The 19,175-nt window shown below is 32.8% G+C and overlaps 2 protein-coding genes and 6 non-coding genes across 9 annotated transcripts; 7 read left to right on the top strand and 1 right to left on the bottom strand.

Annotated features, from left to right (window-relative positions):
• The first annotated feature begins 344 nt into the window (after positions 1-344).
• On the top strand, positions 345-2,970 carry LOC124835342 (peroxidase 3-like). Its single transcript, XM_047310262.2, has 4 exons — positions 345-818; positions 912-1,103; positions 2,070-2,232; positions 2,333-2,970. The coding sequence occupies exons 1-4, from the start codon at positions 609-611 to the stop codon at positions 2,743-2,745; spliced, it is 978 nt and encodes a 325-aa protein (XP_047166218.1). The 5' UTR covers positions 345-608; the 3' UTR covers positions 2,746-2,970.
• A 1,952-nt stretch (positions 2,971-4,922) lies between these two features.
• Positions 4,923-5,020, top strand: LOC124835343 (small nucleolar RNA Z157/R69/R10). The gene has a single exon (XR_007028560.1). It is a non-coding gene; the product is annotated as a small nucleolar RNA Z157/R69/R10 (small nucleolar RNA).
• Positions 5,021-5,127: 107 nt separating this feature from the next.
• Positions 5,128-5,211, top strand: LOC124835347 (small nucleolar RNA R11/Z151). The gene has a single exon (XR_007028563.1). It is a non-coding gene; the product is annotated as a small nucleolar RNA R11/Z151 (small nucleolar RNA).
• Positions 5,212-5,375: 164 nt separating this feature from the next.
• Positions 5,376-5,483, top strand: LOC124835349 (small nucleolar RNA Z152/R70/R12). Its single transcript, XR_007028565.1, has one exon. It is a non-coding gene; the product is annotated as a small nucleolar RNA Z152/R70/R12 (small nucleolar RNA).
• A 97-nt stretch (positions 5,484-5,580) lies between these two features.
• Positions 5,581-5,705, top strand: LOC124835344 (small nucleolar RNA snoR80). The gene has a single exon (XR_007028561.1). It is a non-coding gene; the product is annotated as a small nucleolar RNA snoR80 (small nucleolar RNA).
• Positions 5,706-5,880: 175 nt separating this feature from the next.
• On the top strand, positions 5,881-5,978 carry LOC124835346 (small nucleolar RNA Z157/R69/R10). The gene has a single exon (XR_007028562.2). It is a non-coding gene; the product is annotated as a small nucleolar RNA Z157/R69/R10 (small nucleolar RNA).
• A 117-nt stretch (positions 5,979-6,095) lies between these two features.
• On the top strand, positions 6,096-6,179 carry LOC124835348 (small nucleolar RNA R11/Z151). The gene has a single exon (XR_007028564.1). It is a non-coding gene; the product is annotated as a small nucleolar RNA R11/Z151 (small nucleolar RNA).
• Positions 6,180-12,425: 6,246 nt separating this feature from the next.
• Positions 12,426-16,691, bottom strand: LOC148197141 (uncharacterized). Of its 2 annotated transcripts, none has more exons than XM_088092509.1 (11): positions 16,590-16,691; positions 16,374-16,507; positions 15,812-16,111; positions 15,518-15,565; positions 15,310-15,369; positions 14,691-14,780; positions 14,476-14,571; positions 13,502-13,615; positions 13,349-13,425; positions 13,004-13,115; positions 12,426-12,808 (listed from the first exon to the last, which is right to left on the bottom strand). In XM_088092509.1, the coding sequence occupies exons 2-11, from the start codon at positions 16,416-16,418 to the stop codon at positions 12,638-12,640; spliced, it is 1,113 nt and encodes a 370-aa protein (XP_087948635.1). In that variant the 5' UTR covers positions 16,419-16,507; positions 16,590-16,691; the 3' UTR covers positions 12,426-12,637. The 2 variants fall into 2 exon arrangements, with proteins under 2 accessions (XP_087948635.1, XP_087948634.1); XM_088092508.1 differs by having other exon boundaries at positions 16,374-16,456; positions 16,590-16,664.
• Between the last annotated feature and the right edge of the window lie 2,484 nt (positions 16,692-19,175).

Here is a 19,175-nt window from a genome sequence, read left to right as displayed (position 1 = left end):
TTTCATTCTTAATTTCCTCCATAAAACCTGCATTCTAAACAGTAATTTTATTTGTTGTTAGCATGTTCACATCACTTCCTTGTACATATGCGTTAACCACCCCAAGAATCTGCTTAAAATGTTAGTACGTACTATACAATCTGATGACATTAAGTAAAGATATTCGTATATATGACGTGATATATGACAAGTTTAAAAAAGAGATCAATAGACATACCCAACTAACTAATTATTTAGCGTTGTGTTTTTATATAATTTCTCTCTTTCTTCGTCCCATTAATTATATATATATATATTATCTCATATTTTTCTCTTCTTATCTCTCTTTATTGTTAGAAGATAGACGGTATATGAATTCATTGCTTAAACATGTTTTTTTTTTATTAGAGTGCTAACATTTTTAAATTGAAGGATGTGAGTAGTAACATGTACGTAACATGCTGCATGGACCATCCTAATTTGCCTTAATATTGTAACGAGCTGAGTACTATAAATAACTAGAAACTTTCTGAGTTCAACCAGGAACATGAAGTTGCTTCTTGCAAGAAGTACCTGAGTTTTTATACAGTTTCTCTGGTAATATAAGGTCTCAGCCAACTCAGTGGAAAATGGGAAGCCAGAGTTACTTCAAGGCTTTGATTATTTGTCTGATAGCAGTGATTGGATCAACTGAAGCTCAATTGCAGCTTGGTTTTTATGGCAAAAGTTGTCCAAATGCTGAGAATATTATTTTGAAATATGTTGCCGAGCGCATCCGAAATGTTCCATCTCTGGCAGCTGCTCTCATAAGACTTCACTTCCATGATTGTTTTGTCAATGTATGAACATGTCTTTTGTTTCATTATCTGGTTAGCTTGAAACTTTGAAGTTGAAGGTGTCTTTAACAAACATGTTTTATCTGTCAATTTCAGGGTTGTGATGGATCAGTGCTTTTGAACTCAACACCAAACAATCAAGCTGAAAAGGACTCTCTTCCAAATCTTACACTCCGAGGCTTTGGCTTCATTGACGCAATAAAGAGCCTTGTTGAAGCTGAATGCCCTGGAGTAGTCTCTTGTGCTGATATCTTGGCTTTGACTGCTAGAGACTCTGTTCATGCCATTGTAAGTATACTATCCTCATCTCCAAGGAACATGGGCTCTTAGAATAACATATAATTTTGTCTCCTTATGAAAAAAAAAAATTCATATTCCATTTTACTTGTTTTGGAAATGTGCCTACATTCTTCACTAATAATTTGAACATTATTGGTGTTGTTTCTTCTAATTATTTGTAGTAGTTCACAATATTAAAATAGATAAACGCTTAAATATATTTTTGTTTCTAAAATATATTAGTTTCCATTTTCAATCTTTGTAACTTTTTTATGATTCAAACATTAGAACAGAAACAAGAGGATAATATATGATACACGTTCACATTTATTTTTGAAATATCTAATAAAAATAAAATGGTCTTCAAAAATAATATTTTTTTGTAGTTTTTTGGAAAAAAGAAAGTAAAAAGTAAAAAATGAGATGTAAAAAAATTTGGTGTGTTAAAATATATTTTTTCAGAAATAATAAGCAAAAATCTTGATAGTTACTTTAACCCGTATAAATTATAACAGTTTTTTAAACATCAAATTTCTCTCTTATTAATATTTTTATTTTTTAATGTTAAACATTATAACGTAGTCGTGTTACAGTATTTCAACTAAGTAGTGATATGCTAACAACCAATTTCTTAGAAACACCATCATTTAACAATTCTCTCTATTAATATAATAATAGCTAATATGAATAAGCATTAAAATTTAAATGTTTTATAATTTTTACATTAATAAAAAAAATAGTTGTGAAACCTATTATATTTAAAAAAATGTACTATTATTTTAATACCCAATAAATTTTTACACACATTTTACGCCTATTATTTTATCTTTTAATTTTTTCTTTTCATCAAAAATATTTTTAAAAGTGATTTATTGGAGAGTAATGTCAGAACTGGTGTAAGTGATGTGAGGCTATTGATTCTCTGGGCTTTCTGATAGAATGGAAATGACGAATATGTTTGACATGGATTTGCAGGGAGGACCCTTCTGGAATGTTCCAACAGGTCGAAGGGATGGACTCATCTCTAGGGCAGCAGATCCTTTAGCTAGCCTTCCTGCTCCATTTCACAACCTCACTGTCCAACTATCACTCTTTGACAACGTTGGACTTGACGCAAACGACCTCGTATTGCTTTCTGGTATGTCCAATAAAAAGTGTTGCTGTTATATGAATGATATATAACTTTTGTTTGATATTTAAGGTTGTGTTTCTAACGACCAAATATTTAACTTCATCAGGTGCTCACACGATCGGTGTTGCCCACTGTTCATCGATTTCAACTCGTTTATACAATTTCACTGGCAGAGGTGACACTGACCCAACTCTAGACAGTGACTATGCAACAAATATGAAGACATTGAAGTGCAAGAACATCAATGATAACACCACACTTCTAGAGATGGACCCTGGAAGTCGTGATACATTTGATCTTGGCTATTACAAACAAGTCCTTAAGAGAAGAGGCTTGTTCCATTCAGATGCTGAATTGCTCAGTAGCTCTACCACAAGGTCTATTATCACTAAGCAGCTTCAATCAACTGAAGGATTCTTTGCAGAATTTGCCAAGTCCATGGAGAAAATGGGACGAATTAATCTTAAACTTGGAACCCAAGGAGAGATAAGGAAACATTGTGCACGAGTGAATAACTAAGAGAATGGGTTGGTAAACACCAATCTAATTGCAATTGCTATGTCTTCTTTTCAACATGATTTGTTTTTCCGAGTGATGTGAGAAGGGTTGGAGAGTGATTCCTACATGCTTCTGTTGGTATAATAAGTAGTAATAAGAGAGGGAATTTGTTGTAATTACACAATTGCACAATAAAATCTTCACTTCCTATGTTGAAAATGTATTACTCAATAAAATTTTTCAAGATTCCCAATATAATTTAAAAAAAGTGGACGCACTAATGAGCAAAATTAACTCAACAATGACTTCTTGTATTTACAATGAAATGCAAACACATGCCAATGTGATATATTTTTTGGTATCCTCTATTGTTTAACATATTTGAGACTTTTTTTTCGAGACCGAACGTATCACGTAAAATTATCTTTTCTTCACGATTTCATCATTATCCGATATTTATATGTGAAACCTTCTTCTTCTATTATCAAATGAGAGATGCCTACAAAATATTTTTCAACACTTAAGTTAATATTTGATTAGAGATTTTGGTCAAATGTATATTAAATGCAAAAGTGAATTCTAACTATCATTAAAATAATATTTGAGTTGTAGGCCTTATTAGTACGGTGGAGGGATCTTTGGTCCTATATACATAAACTTTTAAATGTCATTTTTCTTTAAATATTTTTTTTTCTCATGACATTAAGTTAACATTTAGACATTAATTATTAAAAGTTATTTATCTTTTAGAAAATTTTCATAAAATTATATAATTTAAGTATTAACAAATTGTATATCTTTGGCTTAATTCTTTATTTTTCTAATTTGTTTTTTTATTGATACTCCTTTTAAATATTCAATTAGGTTTTTCATATTTATCCAATTTGTCCAGCCGAATGTGAATTTATTGAGCGATTTTGGAATATGGAATGTCACCGGGAAAAAAAATCCCATACTGAATGTCAATATACGAAATGAATGTTGCATGAAAACAAAACACTTTTGAGGATTTATCCAAAGAAATACAAGGAAAGTCTTTAATAATAACTAAATTAAGCTACTATTGAAAGTTAACTGATTGCAATAGTGTGCTCTTGGAGAAATATAAACCCTTTTTCATTTCCTTAAAATTTGTAACTTATACTAATTATATTGTTATTTGTCTATTAATTTTAAGGATGATTAATTACTTTAACATTATTTATCAAAATCTAATCACGTCGCTATCAGTATTTTACTCAACAAAAATAAATCCAACCTTTATAATTACATATTTTTAAAAATTTACCTTTCTAAAAGTTTTTATAAACATATTTCTAATTTTAATTTTTTATAATTTTTTAATTAAAAAAATGAGAAATTTTAGTTTTTATAATATTTTAATGAATTAACTGAATATTCATCAATAAAGAAAGTGTTAAAAATGAATTGAATTTTTTTTTCAAATATTTTTTTAAGTTAATTTTTAAATGGGTTAATATTTTTTTATTGATTCATTATAATTTGAAGTAAAATTTATCCAATTTGTCAACCTAATTAAAAATAACCTTGAATCACGGCAGTAAATTGCTTATCATAATCTAAAATGTAATTTATATGTTTAAAAATATCTATTTATTAAATTTTTTTAATTAAAATATAATATATGCTTTAAAATTTATTTATAAAAAAAATGCTAGTTATTTAAAATAAATATCTATTGTGATATTACATAACGTAAAATATAGAAGATGAAATATGTATTAAATTATAATAAAAATTTAAAAATTAGTAGAAATTTTTAGTATAAATGTATGAGATTAATGATTAAGCTCGTTGGTTTAAACTTAAAATTAAAAAGGCTATAATTTTTTTTATCACAAATTAGGGATTTGTTCATTATGTATTTGGGCTTTAAGTTCAAGCCCAGTCCAGATTTCTCGCTTTTGTTTCGGTCCAATACCCATAAACCCTAATTTAGTCTTCGACACTTTCATTCTTCACTGCCTATTTAATCGAACCTACTGCCCCATCTCTTCATCTCCCTTTTCGTTACTCATTTTCGCATTCGAGTAGCAGCTTAGGGTTAATCGTGTTCTCTGATTTCGGTTGGGAATGTTTCTGGAAGTTCAGCCTTTATGGAATTCATTTTCTGTGCTTTGATGTTTTGTGATTCCACTTCTTATTTTTGTTTTCTATGATGAAGTTTTAGGTTTTGTTTGTGTGCAGTGACGAGGCAATTTTGTGGACTAGAGTTTCTGATCTGGGTAGTTACTCAGAAGTTGATTATCAAACCCTTGGCTGTCTGAGCACATCAAAGTTTCGAAAATTAAGTATTTTTTGAACATTTTTCATGTCTCAAAAATAATTGTGTTGAATCTCACCCTTTTTCATATATCATTGAATTTGCTTGAGAAAACAATTTGGCTTATGATGATAATTTAATTATCTTAGCGGATTTCAGTGAGATTTTTATCAATGATCTGATTGTTACACACACTGAAGCCATTGTTTGATTGTTTTTAATATTTTGTTTAAAAATTTGTACATTTGGTCATTCGTTGTAGTTTTAATTTGATGTATTTGTTCTTAATTATGCTACTTTTATCACTTGAATTGATGGTTTCGTTACATAGGAAATGCATGATAGTGAGTACTAATTTTATGTTAATGGTGCTATGATGAGATGAAACACTTTGTGGTGTTTTTAGGCAGTGGACGTAACCGAAAGGTTTCGCCGTGAGCCTTCAATTTAACGACTTCTCCTTCCACTGAGTACCATAATTAGAGATTATAATTAGGAACAGCATTTGAATAAATGCATATTCTTTAGTATAAGTTAAACAATTAGGATCATTGTTTTTAATTGCGTCCATTACCAATTCCGGGGGATATGTGGTTCCTCCTGGTATAATGGCTCGGACGCCAGATTAATGACGTGGTCATCCTGATTGATGGTTTCATCATCGTGCCATTTGGTCTTGGAAACGCCACCAAAACTTTTTTTACTTCAAATTTGAAGAATACTAATTTTATTATGATTGCAGTTGATTATATAGGTAGATATGTTGTAGTGTTTATAGTCATATGATTATGATTGCAGTTGATTATACTTCGAATCATAAGTACATGCAAATTATGTGTTTTTGAAATTAGCATTGGATTTTGTGATTTGAATCGCGTGCTATGACGAGGCAATTTTGTGGACTAGAGTTTCTGATCTGGGAATATACTCAGAAGTTGATTATTAAACCCTTGGCTGTCTGAGCATACCAAATTTTTCGATTCAACTAAAATTACTACAAAATTCACTGGAAACTTTTTTATTTCTTAATTGATTATAGTTTTTACTTCATATTTTGATTAGATTTCTGTAGATTGAGACTTTTATTTGGCTTATGATGATAATTTTAATATCTTAGCGGATTTCAGTGAGATTTCTATCAATGATCTGATTGTTACACACACTGAGGCCATGAATTTTATGCTGTGGAGTCTTATTTTCACATTTTTTTGTTTATTAGAAAATACAATTTTTAGAGAACAACCCAAAACAATTTTCTTTGGCAATCAAAATCTTATCATCCCATAAAACTTTTTAACATTTCTATAAATTTTCCAAACGTTATCAACTAACATTTCGTCCAAAACTAAATGCTATGCAGATAATATTTCTCAAACAATTAAATAGTTACTCTCCTCTTAGAAAGATAATTTGAAAGTTATTTTCTAATTAAATATTTTAAAATTAATTAAAAAATAAACGTTTAACTTTACATATTACAACAAATTATTTTGAAATATATTAATAAAATACTAAGGCATCTAATTTGAATCTACAATTTTAAATTGATTACCTGAATAATTCAAATAAGACAAAAATGAAGTTTTGCATAAAAATGCAGAAAAAAATATTAAGTATAGACATACATAATATGACATAATATCTTAAATGACATAATATCTTAACTAATTTAAGATATTGTAATTAATGTAATATATCTAATCAACTTAACAAATATCATATCTAATCAAGGTTGTAAGAATTTGGTGAAACTATTAGTTGTGATGTCTTCAAATATTGTCCACATCATACTCATCAACTTTCTTTATAGTTTGACTACATTTCAATTCCTAAATCAACTGACAATGAATAATAAAAGCATAATTGGATGACTTTGGAAGATATTGAAATATACGGGAAAATCTGACAATTTCATATTTATGTGATAAAAATACTTCTAAATAGGCGACTATATCATACAAATAACTAAATGTTCACCCACCATTGCATCCAATGCTTCTTTATTCCCTGTAGATGAACCAATCCAACAACAGCAACAACTGAGCTATTTGTCCTCGCCACGTTTAATAATCCGGCGGACATGAAACAGAAAATTGATATTAAGTGCAATGCGACTTACCGGTCCCATTCATGCACAAGAGTCTCCATTAAAATTGGAAACTCCTTATTCATTTGCTACATAATCAGAGTTAGCATGCCACTGTCTTCTATTCCCTTCAGCTGAAGAAAGCAGACCCAAATTAGCATATAGACAAGAACTTCATAGCACAAACACTATTCAGACTTATCACTTGTACATGAGGATTATGAAATTTACCATTTTGTCAAAATAACCAGAGATGGGAGAAGGTTGTCCAAAAGAAAGAGAAAAGTATAACAATTTTGGTATATATGTAATCTGTCTCGATCCAAATCATAACCCATTAATATAAAAGGCTCTTCATGCCAATTAAACAAGTTGAAAGCTCACATTATAAAATAGTACATGATGAACATATTAACCTAATTTAGAACGGGCCCTAGTTCTCCCAGGCATATAGAAACAATTTAAAAGAGTAATTAAAATGAATTAAACCTTTCCCAGTAAGTATTTTTAATAGATTAAGGACAGCCAGAAAAGAAAACGGTTTAATCACATAGAATAGATGAGTTAGAGGTAAGCTAGCAAAATGAGATATGGAACTTCTTCACAACATACTGAATGCCCCTGTTTGGAAATAGAGTTACTTTCCAGTCACTGAATATTCTACAAGGCCTTCTAACCATGATGCAACATGAATATACTCTCAAGAACACCAAAAGTCCAAGATATTCAAATGAATAATGCATTACTATATACTTGGAATAATATCAATTTAACTTCAAGAGAAAAACAAGAAAATATTCTTCTCTTCAACGCACTGCCTTAATGTAATGAATAATACTATTATGGGAACAACACATTCAAGTACATTCTTAATTATTCAGACGATTGTGTAACCATTTGTAACATCCCAAAAAATACATTAATAAACCATACGATAGAAATAATTATAATTAGTAATATATCAGTTTCAGTCTTACATTAAAGAAAGCGTGCGGTTCTGACCGAACGGCAATAAACAGTAAGAGTTCAAATTTGACTATACAACAATACGAAACTGACCAAACGGTTTACAAAAGGAATTACCGAACGGTCATTCCTAACAAAAGGAAAGGTGATCGAACGACACCTTACACTAACTAGACTATACTACTAACCGAACAAACTACGGTTCGGCCTTAACTTCAACTTCTATGAGGTTCTCTTCCTCCAAATTTTCTTCTTCCAGCGCCTCTTCTAGTAGCGCGTCTCCTTCTGCTCACATGCACACGGATGATCATTGCAACGACAAGACGGACGTAGAAGACGAGACAACACAAGGAAAACACAGGGTAAGCTTATGTAATTTAATTCAGTTACAAATCATACAATTCATACATCAACACACAGATAAAGTTAACAATACGTTTCAAGCAAGGCCTACCACTAGACCAACCGTCCGGACTATATGAAATCTGTGTAGCTACGACGTTCGTGCACCCGGGTGATGTAGTAACTGGAATACTCTCATCAGCTGCCACCCGAGGTTAGTCCTATCTGTCCAAAGTACCCCTAAGGACTAGGACCTCCTGCCGTTTCCACACATGACCCACTCTCCTCTACGTGAGGACGAGTACTCACGGAACATGAGGATGAATCAACAGCTTAGCGTTACCACAGTCATACTTTACAACTTTCAAATATTCACTCAGAAGTCGTTCCTCCTCGGAACGCTCGTTCAAAAATCACAACCTTTCATTCATCTTATATACTCTTCATCTTTTATAATTCTTCACTTTAGTGTCATCCTTATCACCAGTTCTAAGAACCTCAAAAACCGAACGTTCAGCCCCCTTCAGAACGAGTACGAACGATAAGAACGAGACCGAGAAATCTCCCATTCCAGAATAGAATAAGACCGAAGGGGTTACTTTTAGATTTAAGAATAAATCGAGTACAATTATACAATATGTGACGAACGTTACTTACAACATGAATCAGTTAAATGAACTGACTCTCGTGAACTACAATCAACACTTAAAGAATACATCAGGTACGGGGACTATAGGTTGGAGACAATGAAAGTAGATGTGTCAAGACTTTAAAGAACCTTATGTAGAATAATTCATATATATATATATATATATATAGACTAAGTGTCGGTCAATGACTGAGCACGGTAAAATAGGTTCTACTGAAATTGGACGAACGCTGTTTCATTAAGATTGATGATTTAAAAACGAGTACGAGCGTTCGGTATAAGACCGAACGCCACTCATTACGAGAGCTTAGGTCGAGACCTATCACTCCTTTAAACTTATAATAGAAACATTAATAATAATGATTATGATAAGACACGTCGGAGACAGTGTGGAAGAATAACTAATATACAAATACATGTTTACAAGACTTTCAGTTCCTCACGTAACACTCCGGTACATCTACGTTTGGCCGAACGCTCAAACATAGCACTATTACAATAAGGCGCTCGTCCTCAAATAGAATTCTTCCCAAATGAAAGAATTCTATTTCAAAGAATTTTACTAGAAACACCGAACGGTCAAGGACCGTTCAATGTCGAATGTTCAATATCATAGCGGAATTTCTTATTCAGAATTCATTTACATTCAAATTCATTTCTTAGCATATAACTTCATAATTTCATACTTTCATATCATAGCACATTTCATATTACTCATGCATCAACTCATAATCATTATCATATATCAAATAACCAAACATCACAAAGTCATGCTTCATACAACTCACAGAACGTCCATGCAGCATAGTAAAACATAAGAATTAAATTGAATAAGCTTCCCTTACCTCTAGTGTGAACGATCGTCCTAGAGGCAGATGTATGGTTGGTCTGACTAAAATCTCTCCTACCCTTACGTTCCACAACTCTTAACTAATTAACAGCAAAACAACCAAAAGTGGATCAGACAAGATATCAGCATTCAACCGAGGCTTGGTTTGCATGCACTATAGAACGAACGACTAAGGACAAAAGACTTACCAGGTTCAGAACCCGGAAATGTTCGGTTCAGAATGAAGCTTATGATGCCGGGAACGCTTCTACGGTCTCTGAAAGATGATCGGAGGAGTAAAAAGGTGAGTTTTGATAGAGAGAAGGGGAAGTTTTTAGAGAGAAGTAGGAGAAGATGAAAAGTTCAGAGTTTTGGGGAAGAAGGTGCATGCAGAGTGAGTGAAACGGGATTTCCAGAAAAATCAGGTTTTGTTTTTCTCGTTAAAACGAACATCCGCTCACTCGCTGACACCTGTCTTCCACTGTCTGATTTTCGAATCTTTGTTGCTTGACACCTGACGTCCACGCAGAGGGTTTTAGGTGCGTTTTAAATGACTCTGACAGAGAGTTTGAGTGTGTTTTTTCGAGGTCTGACACTGTTTCTTTCAGAGTGGGTACGTGTATATGGAAGAAGCAAAAAATAAAAAAGCAATCGTACAAACAAACGGAATGAGAAGCAAATTAATATGATGGAATCGAAGAAGTTAGTTGATACTAGATTTGAATAAGATATGTGGAAAATTAAACAACAATAATTACAATTATCAACCACTCTCATAAGTTCTATACTACATAAACGCCAAAAACAATTCTTCGCAGATAATGTTGATTCTTAACCATTCACTTTTCAAACTATTCAATAGTTACTCTACCTTAGAGTAAGAGAAAATAAAAAAATTTCAAATCATTTTCTAACTAAATATTTTAAAATTAATTAAAAAAATAAGCGTCTAACTTCTTTACATATTACAACAAATTATTTTGAAATCTATTAATAAAATACCACATCATCAATCTCTTGGACATTTTACCTGAGATTGACGAGCATAAATCTGTTGCCATGTCTGCAGTTTCTTCTTTGTAAATCTCCACACCAAAATATCTCATTTTACCTTTAGATTATTATCTAAACTGGAGAGAAATCATTTGGTCCCAAGATTCTATTAAAAATTAATTTTGATTTCTGAATTTCATAATTCAGAAGCATTTTCTAAGAATCTTTTATTTTAAATTATAAAATATGTGAAAGTTGTTTCCAGTTTTTATATAGTACAATTTAAAATTGTTTTACTGTATAATTCAAAGAAGACAAAACTGAAATTTTGCATAAAAATGCAGAAAAAAAATTATAATATATATATATATATATATATATATATATATATATATAGATATTAAAGAATAATGATGAAAATATAGATTAAGTTTAGACAAACATAATATTGCATAATATTGTAAGTAATATAAGATATTGTAATTGATATAATATTATATCTAATTAAGTTTGTCTATGTAAGAATTTGGTGAAACTATTTATTAATAGACTAATGGATTAGTTGTAATGTCTTCAAATATAATATTTTTTTTTCATTAAAATGAAAGTCAATTTTAAAATGTTTAGACCTTTTTATGAAAGACAATATTTGCTCTATTATAAAGAGCAATTTGATTGTTATGCATTAGATCTTGTCATAATGGTATCTGGACAAAAGGAGATCGGTCATGTCCAGTCAGTATTTTAAGAAGATCATTTAATGTACTTTGATAAAAAAATAAACATTATCTAAATTGGATATTGTTAATGTCATTTGACAACATGGAAGTATACAACATGCAAAGATTAAAGAAAATAGTTATTCTTGCTCTCACATTCACTCCCCAACACTACCTAAATGAAAACTATCATTTCCCATGGTAATCGCATTGGACTTGGGACTTCAAATTTTTTTACGATGATTCATCAAAATTACAAGGAACTTGATTTTCTAGGGACAGATTAAAGAAAATAGTTGTTCTTGATACGAAAAAAGGATTAAATAGCATACGCATCAACTTTGTTTATGGTTGACTGAACTATTACACATTTCAATTCCTAAACCGTTCAGGATGACAGCATCTCCTACGAAAGTTATTTTATGGATGAAGATAGATGCCTGATATAATGACCACCCCAGCCACACTCTCCCAATAGAAAACAATAACAACATTAAGAAGAACGACCACATTAAATATTTTTTAATAAATTTGAGAGATAAATTTAACTCGAATTTGGGAAAATTAATCCAACTATTTTCATTTCTCTATCTCTCTCTCCTTGCACAACTTTTGAGTTTTCCCATGAATGAAAAGAAATAAATATATTATATAATATCTAATTCTCTATTTCCATTTTACTTGACGTTTTTTATAATAAAAATGTTATCTTTCATATACTTTCGTATTCTTCCTAATATTATTTGGAATCACTATTGTTTATTCCCAACAATTATATGCGCAAGAATAAAAAATTGTAATTAGACCATTTTCTATCTCCCTTGGAATTCCTGTTAAAATGGAACTATCTGACTGAGTATTTATTAGTGTTGTATAACATGATTTCTATGTAAAGATTCAAAAAGAATTGTTATTCTTGCTTGATACGAAAAAGGGATAAATAGCTTCTGCATCAACTTCGTTGATGGTTGACTCAACTGCTACATCATACATGTTTCAATTCCTACATCAACGTTGTGGTGGATGACAGCATCTCTTATAAGAGTTATTTCTTGCATGAAATAATGACCAGCCCAGCCACCCCATCATCTCTTATAACAGTTATTTCAATTCCTGATATAATGGCCACCGCAGCCACGACAACACCAACGGATCTCAAGATTCTTATTGCAGATACAGCTGGTTCAACAGATGGGACTGTCATGAGATCTTTCATCTGAAAAAAGAAAACGTTGTGAACTAAGGTAAGAAAATATGACAATGAATAACAAAGGCATAACTATATGATTTTGGAAAGATATTGCAAAATAAGGGTGAAAAATCCGGTTCATATGACTGGTTATACAATTTTGTGATAAAAATACTTATAAATTGCCGATTATACCAGACAAATAACTAAATGTTCACCCACCACGACAGGTTGCTTCCAATGCTTCTTTATTCCCTCTAAATGAGCCCTTCCAACAACAGCAACAACTGAGCTATTTTCACTCGCCACTTTTAATAATGTGGAGGACATGTACCTGGATGGATGAAAGCCCCCATGGTATTGAATTTCAGATCACCAGGGTGACAAGAATATGCATGTCAATAACAGAACCAAGACACCCTCCAACAAGAACCCCTGTGCTAAGGGGTAACATAACAGGGTGACAAGTGTTAACTAAAGAATTCTCTAAAGAGTACGGGAAGCAGGTTACAGGTAATAGAAGCAATAAATGAATCAGTAAATTGATATTAATGCAATGCAACTTACTGATCTCGTTCATGCCCAATAATCTCCACGAAAGTCGGAAACCACTTACTCATGACACTGTCATCCCTTAACTTCGGCTGAAGAAAGCAAACCCAAGTTAGGATATAGACAAGAACTAAATAGCACAAACACTAACAGAGGATTAAAATTTACCTCATTGTTAAGATAATCAGAGCCGGGTATAATAACTGCCCCGAGAAGTAAAAGGAGTAACAATTTTGTTTTATGCCAAAGTGGGGTCTTACTCCAAAATCTCCTTAATGTAATCTGTATCAATCAAAATCAGAATCCATTAATACATAAAAAAGAGGCTCTTCATGCCAATTAAACCAAGTTGAAATCTCACATAATAAAATAGTACATGCTGAACTTATTAATTTAATTTAGAACATGCCAGTATTTCTCCCATAATTATAGAAATAATTTTAAAGGGTGATGAATAGGCATTGAGCCTTTTTCAGTAAGTATTTTTAACAGATTCAGGACTCCAGAAAAAATAAAGATTTTTCTCCAATAGAATGAACATGTTTGTGGTAAGCTTGGAGAATGCTGCTGTGTTACATAGTAGTCACGTCACGGGTTCTACTCAATGGAAGAAGGGTATTTTAATTTACAAATATGCTGGAAAAATGAGATACGGAACTTCTTTATAAGCTTAAAGAATTTTATGTTACATAGTACTCATGGAATCTAGTCACCATAACAACATATTTACTTTTTTTTTCTTTTCTAAGAGTATTCTGACTTACAAATTTGCTAGCAAAATGAGATATGGAACTTCTTCACATCATATAGAATGCCCCTGTTTGGAAATAGAGCTACTTTCCAATCACTGAATATTCTACAAGGCCTTCTAACAATGATGCAACACGAATATACTCTCAAGAACACCAAAAGTCCAAGATATTCTAATGAATAATGCAATACTATTTACTTGCAATACTATCAATTTATTTTCAAGAGAAAAGCAAAAAAATATTCCTCTCTTCACCACACTGGCTTAATGTAATGAATAATACTATTATGGGAACAACAGGTACATTCTTTATTATTCAGACGAATATTTTACATCAACATAGTTGAAATTTTCTCTGCATTTAACATATTAGAATGAGAACTCATCTGACATTATCAGGGCGATCACCAAGTATCACTTTGCCTCCATATTTGATGGCTTCTTCATATGCCACACGAAACTCATTTTCATGAAGATCATCAGCAATCTGTCAGAAACTTAAGGAGTAAATGACAGGATATATGAAAAACATAGCATTATTGGACGTTCAAAGAGTGATAATTGAAACCGTATTAAAGGATGAGACATGATTGTCCAGAAACCTGCCTTGGCTTGGAACCAACCCAAAAGTACTGAAAAAATGTTCTCTTTTTTCCTCAATTGTGTAACCATTTCTTTCACAGTGGGTACGTGTCTCTGGAAGAAGTAAAAAAAAACAATCGTACCAACAAACAACTGAATGAGAACCAGATTAATTTGATAGAATTGAAGAAGTTAGTTGATATTAGATTTGAATAAGACATGTGGAAAATTAAATAACAATAATTACAATTATTATTTTATTGCTTTAAGAGATGGTTTAATTTCAGCCATCTGATACTTTATCTATCAAACAATCTCCTCATCTAATATGGAACAAAAGAAAGTCGGATCTCCCTACAAATTGGAATTTGGAATAGACAAATATTTCCTCTCACTTTTCAACTTATGTATTTAAATTACAAATTGGGCTGGTAAAAGGGTTAGGGTTATGGTCTTAGAAATCGGACTTACGGTCTCACTCAACCAAACCATGTGGAACTACACCAGAAAACTTCCAAGTTAAAATTGCGGCAACTACAAAAGAGGTCAAAGTTGGTTGGCTAGGCGTGACAACAATTTAACAGACCAAACTACAAAGGAAATGATAGAATAATTACAAAACAATAATTTAAAGGATAAAAACCTTGAAATTTTTACAGGTAAGAGTTGAAGCACGACTCTGGCACAACTCTAGGAAGAGGGCCTGCAAAAACAAAGGCCGACCATGGGTTTCATTATTGAAAATCCAAAAAGTCAGGAAGAGTCATCATGAAACCAAGAGCCACCAAATTAAGCAAGTGAATGGTCAATCAATCAGCCAAGCATTAGTAAGTTCAAAAGAGAAACAGAACCTCCGGTTTCAGAAATTTCACTGTAGCCTGAACTCGTCTGTATGATTCCTGAAATAAAATTCGGCATAAATTTTACTCTCTCAGCAATTCACCGACTAACTTTACTTATTATTAAATCAACTAGAATTGATAAAAACACGGTCTTACATCGTCTTAGGAAATGACAATAACAGTTCCAATTTACAGAACAAAATAAAATAAAAGAATCCATCATTATTCGTTCTCGTTGAACATAGCGATAATGTGCAGCACAACGAAACCTAAAACCTGATTCCGAACGACCAGAATCAATACCTTGGTGCCATGAGAGACTCCGACCAAGTAAACGTGGCAGACGCCGCCTTCAGCTGAAGACTCGCACGAGAGGACAATCAGGTCTTTAGATAGATCGTCCGGGAGCCTGACCGGGTGGTGGGTGAAGGCGGAGGTGTCGGTGGAGAATTGGAGGGAAGATAGGGTTTGGGAACAAGAAATTGGTGCTACGAGGAGAGATTTATGGCGATGAATGAAGGGCGTGACTCGGGCGAGCTGATTGAGAGTGCGAGTGCGAGTGACGAGGTGACCCATAAGCCGTTGAAACATGACGCAGAGAATCTGATGTTGCGAGAAAGGTATGGAGCGATCAATGAAGGATGCATGGTTATACAATTTTGTGATAAAAATAAGGGGAAAAAAATCCGGTTCAGGACTGGTTATACAATTTTGTGATAAAAATACTTATAAATTGCCGATTATATCACTCAAATAACTAAATGTTCAGCCACCAGGACAGGTTGCTTCTAATGCTTCTGTATTCTCTGTAAATTATCCATTCCAACAACAGCAACAACAGATTAATAATGTGAAGGACATGTACCTGGATGGATGAAAGCCCCATGGTATTGAATTTCAGATTATGCATGTCAATAACAGAACCAAGACACCCTCCAACAAGAACCCCTGTGCTAAGTGGTCACATAATAGGGTGACAAGTGTTTACTGAAGCATTCTCTAAACAGTACGGGAAGCAGGTTACAGGTAATAGAAGCAAAAAATGAATCAGTAAATTGATATTAAGTGCAATGCAACTTACTGATCTCGTTCATGTAAAAGAGTCTCCATTAAAGTCGGAAACTTCTTACTCATGTCACTGCCATCCGTTTCCTTCAGCTGAAGAAAGCAAACCCAAGTTAGGCTATAGACAAGAACTAAATACCACAAACACTAACAATTCAAACTTATCACTGGTACATGAGGATTATAAAAATTTACCTTTTTGTTAAGATAATCAGAGCTGGGTAAAAAAACTGCCACTGTAACATTCCTGTTTTATGCCAAAGTGGTGTCTTACTCCACATTCTCCTAAATGTAATTTGTATCAATCAAAATCAGAATCCATTAATACATAAAAAAGAGGCTCTTCATGCCAATTAAACCAAGTTGAAAGCTCACGTAATAAAATAGTACATGCTGAACATATTAATCTAATTTAGAACATGCCAGTATTTCTCCCATACTTATAGAAATAATTTTAAAGAGTGATGAATAAGCATTGAGCCTTTTTCAGTAAGTATTTTTAACATATTCAGGACTCCAGAAAAAATAAAGATTTTTCTCCAATAGAATGAACATGTTTGCGGTAAGCTTGGAGAATGCTGTTGTGTTACATAATAGTCACTGGTTCTAGTCATTGGAAGAAGGGTATTCTAATTTACAAATATGCTGGAAAAATGAGATAAGGAACTTCTTTATAACATAGAATTTCCCCTGTTTGGACAAAATGAATATAGAGTTACTTTCTAGTCACGGAATATACTACAAGGTTTGTTAGAATATTTATCATTATTATATTATGTTTAGGATTATCCTATTTATCATGATTATATTATATTTAAAATTATTGTATTTATCATGATTATATTGTGTATAGTGTTACTCTATTTATCATGTACTTTGTAATAAACTTTCTTATATATAGAATGAGAGTGAGAGAGAATTATTTGACAATAGTTGGTATCAGAGTGGGTCGATCCCGTTCTTGTTTTTGTCTTGTAGCATCTGTCCGGTGTTGTTGTTCGCCACCGTCTGTCGCCGTCCACCGTTGGTCGCCGCAGTCCGCCGTCGACCGCTGTCCATCGCTGTCGGTCGCCATCATAGTTTTATCCATCTAAACCCTTAGGGTTTTCTTGTTTCTTGTTGATGTGATGCTTCTTCTTTATAGACGACGTTTGACAATACTCTTTCCTTCTCCGGAAGTCCATCAATTACCTCCGAGAAGCTAAATGAGAAAAATTATTTATCACGGTCTGCTGCGGTTGAAATGTGGTTCCTTGGCCAAGGACATTATGACCCCCTTGAGCAAGACGGAAGCCATGTGCCATGATATGGTGTCCTTCATGGCTGAAGCCCAATCTACTATCAAAGAACTCAGAATGTTTTTGGAAGCAGACCCATTAGAGGATATAAAAAAAACTAGACAAATTTTACATGGTGTTTGATCCTTCGTGCCCTACATCCCGATTTTGGTCATCTCAAAGATCAACTTCTGACTAGTCATGAGGTCCCCTCCATGGAAACATTGACCACTCGCCTTCTGCATGTCCTAGTACCTCAAACTTAAGAAGCGCATGAACTAGTGGAGCCATTTGTCATAGTTGCCACACGAGGAAGAGGAGGACGTGACACTAGAGGAGGAGGACGAGGAGGTCGGGGACGTCCTCAATGCACATACTGTAAAAGGATGGGTCACACTCAAGAGAATTATTACTCCTTACGTGGCTTCCTTTCCAAAACCGTTAATATTTCAAAGATTAAAACTTCCATAAGACTGAAACTTCCACTTCTAAGTTCACCGAGGATGAATATCAAAAGTATCTAAGGTTAAAGTCTAACAGCTTGGCACAACCATCTCAATCTCCCAATACATCAACAACCTTCATTTCTCAATCCATGGAAAGCCAAAATTCATGGGTAATTGACTCAGGTGCTTCTGATCACATTTTTGGTAATACCTCTTTATTCTCATCTATTTCCTTTTGAGAAAAACTTCATTTCATAACCTTGCAAATGGATCTATAACTTCTTCTAAAGGAGTTGGTCATATTTCCTTGTTTCTCTCCCTCAATCTCAACTCTGTCCTTTTTGTCCATAATTGTCCTTTTAATTTAATTTCCCTAAGTCAATTGACCAAAATGTTAAATTGTTCAATAACATTTGATAAAAAATCTTTTGTTATACAAGAGTGTGGTTTGGGGAGACATATTGGAGAAGGATATGAAGTTAGCGGATTATACCATTTTGGATATCGTCCAAGAGTGTCTTGTGTTGCTGCTCCTAATCCTAAAGTACTACATGATCGACTTGGTCATCCTCATTTGTCCAAATTAAAAAAGATGTGTTCTGAACTTTTGTCTCGCGCTGACTTAGAGAAGAAGAAGTTTGTTCTTCTCGCGCTCAATCACCATATGTTCTTACGGAGTTTATTTATTGTTCATTGATTTGGTAAATAATGTTAGTTCATTTCTAAATTCCTAAATTAGTAACATCCCAAAACCCTAATCCCTCTCTTGTCTTCCAAAACCATAATCTCGAAATGTTTCTATATTTAAGATCGAAGGAAATTGGGTAAGGGTATTTTCTGTCAAGTTTATGTTGGTAGAAGGGTAAGTGATGGCTCTGG

This window comes from Vigna umbellata, chromosome 6 (genome assembly GCF_029865625.1).
Source record: "Vigna umbellata cultivar VRB3 chromosome 6, Vumbellata_1.0, whole genome shotgun sequence".
NCBI classification, from domain to species: Eukaryota; Viridiplantae; Streptophyta; class Magnoliopsida; order Fabales; family Fabaceae; genus Vigna; species Vigna umbellata.
This window is presented reverse-complemented; position numbering and strand designations above follow the sequence as displayed.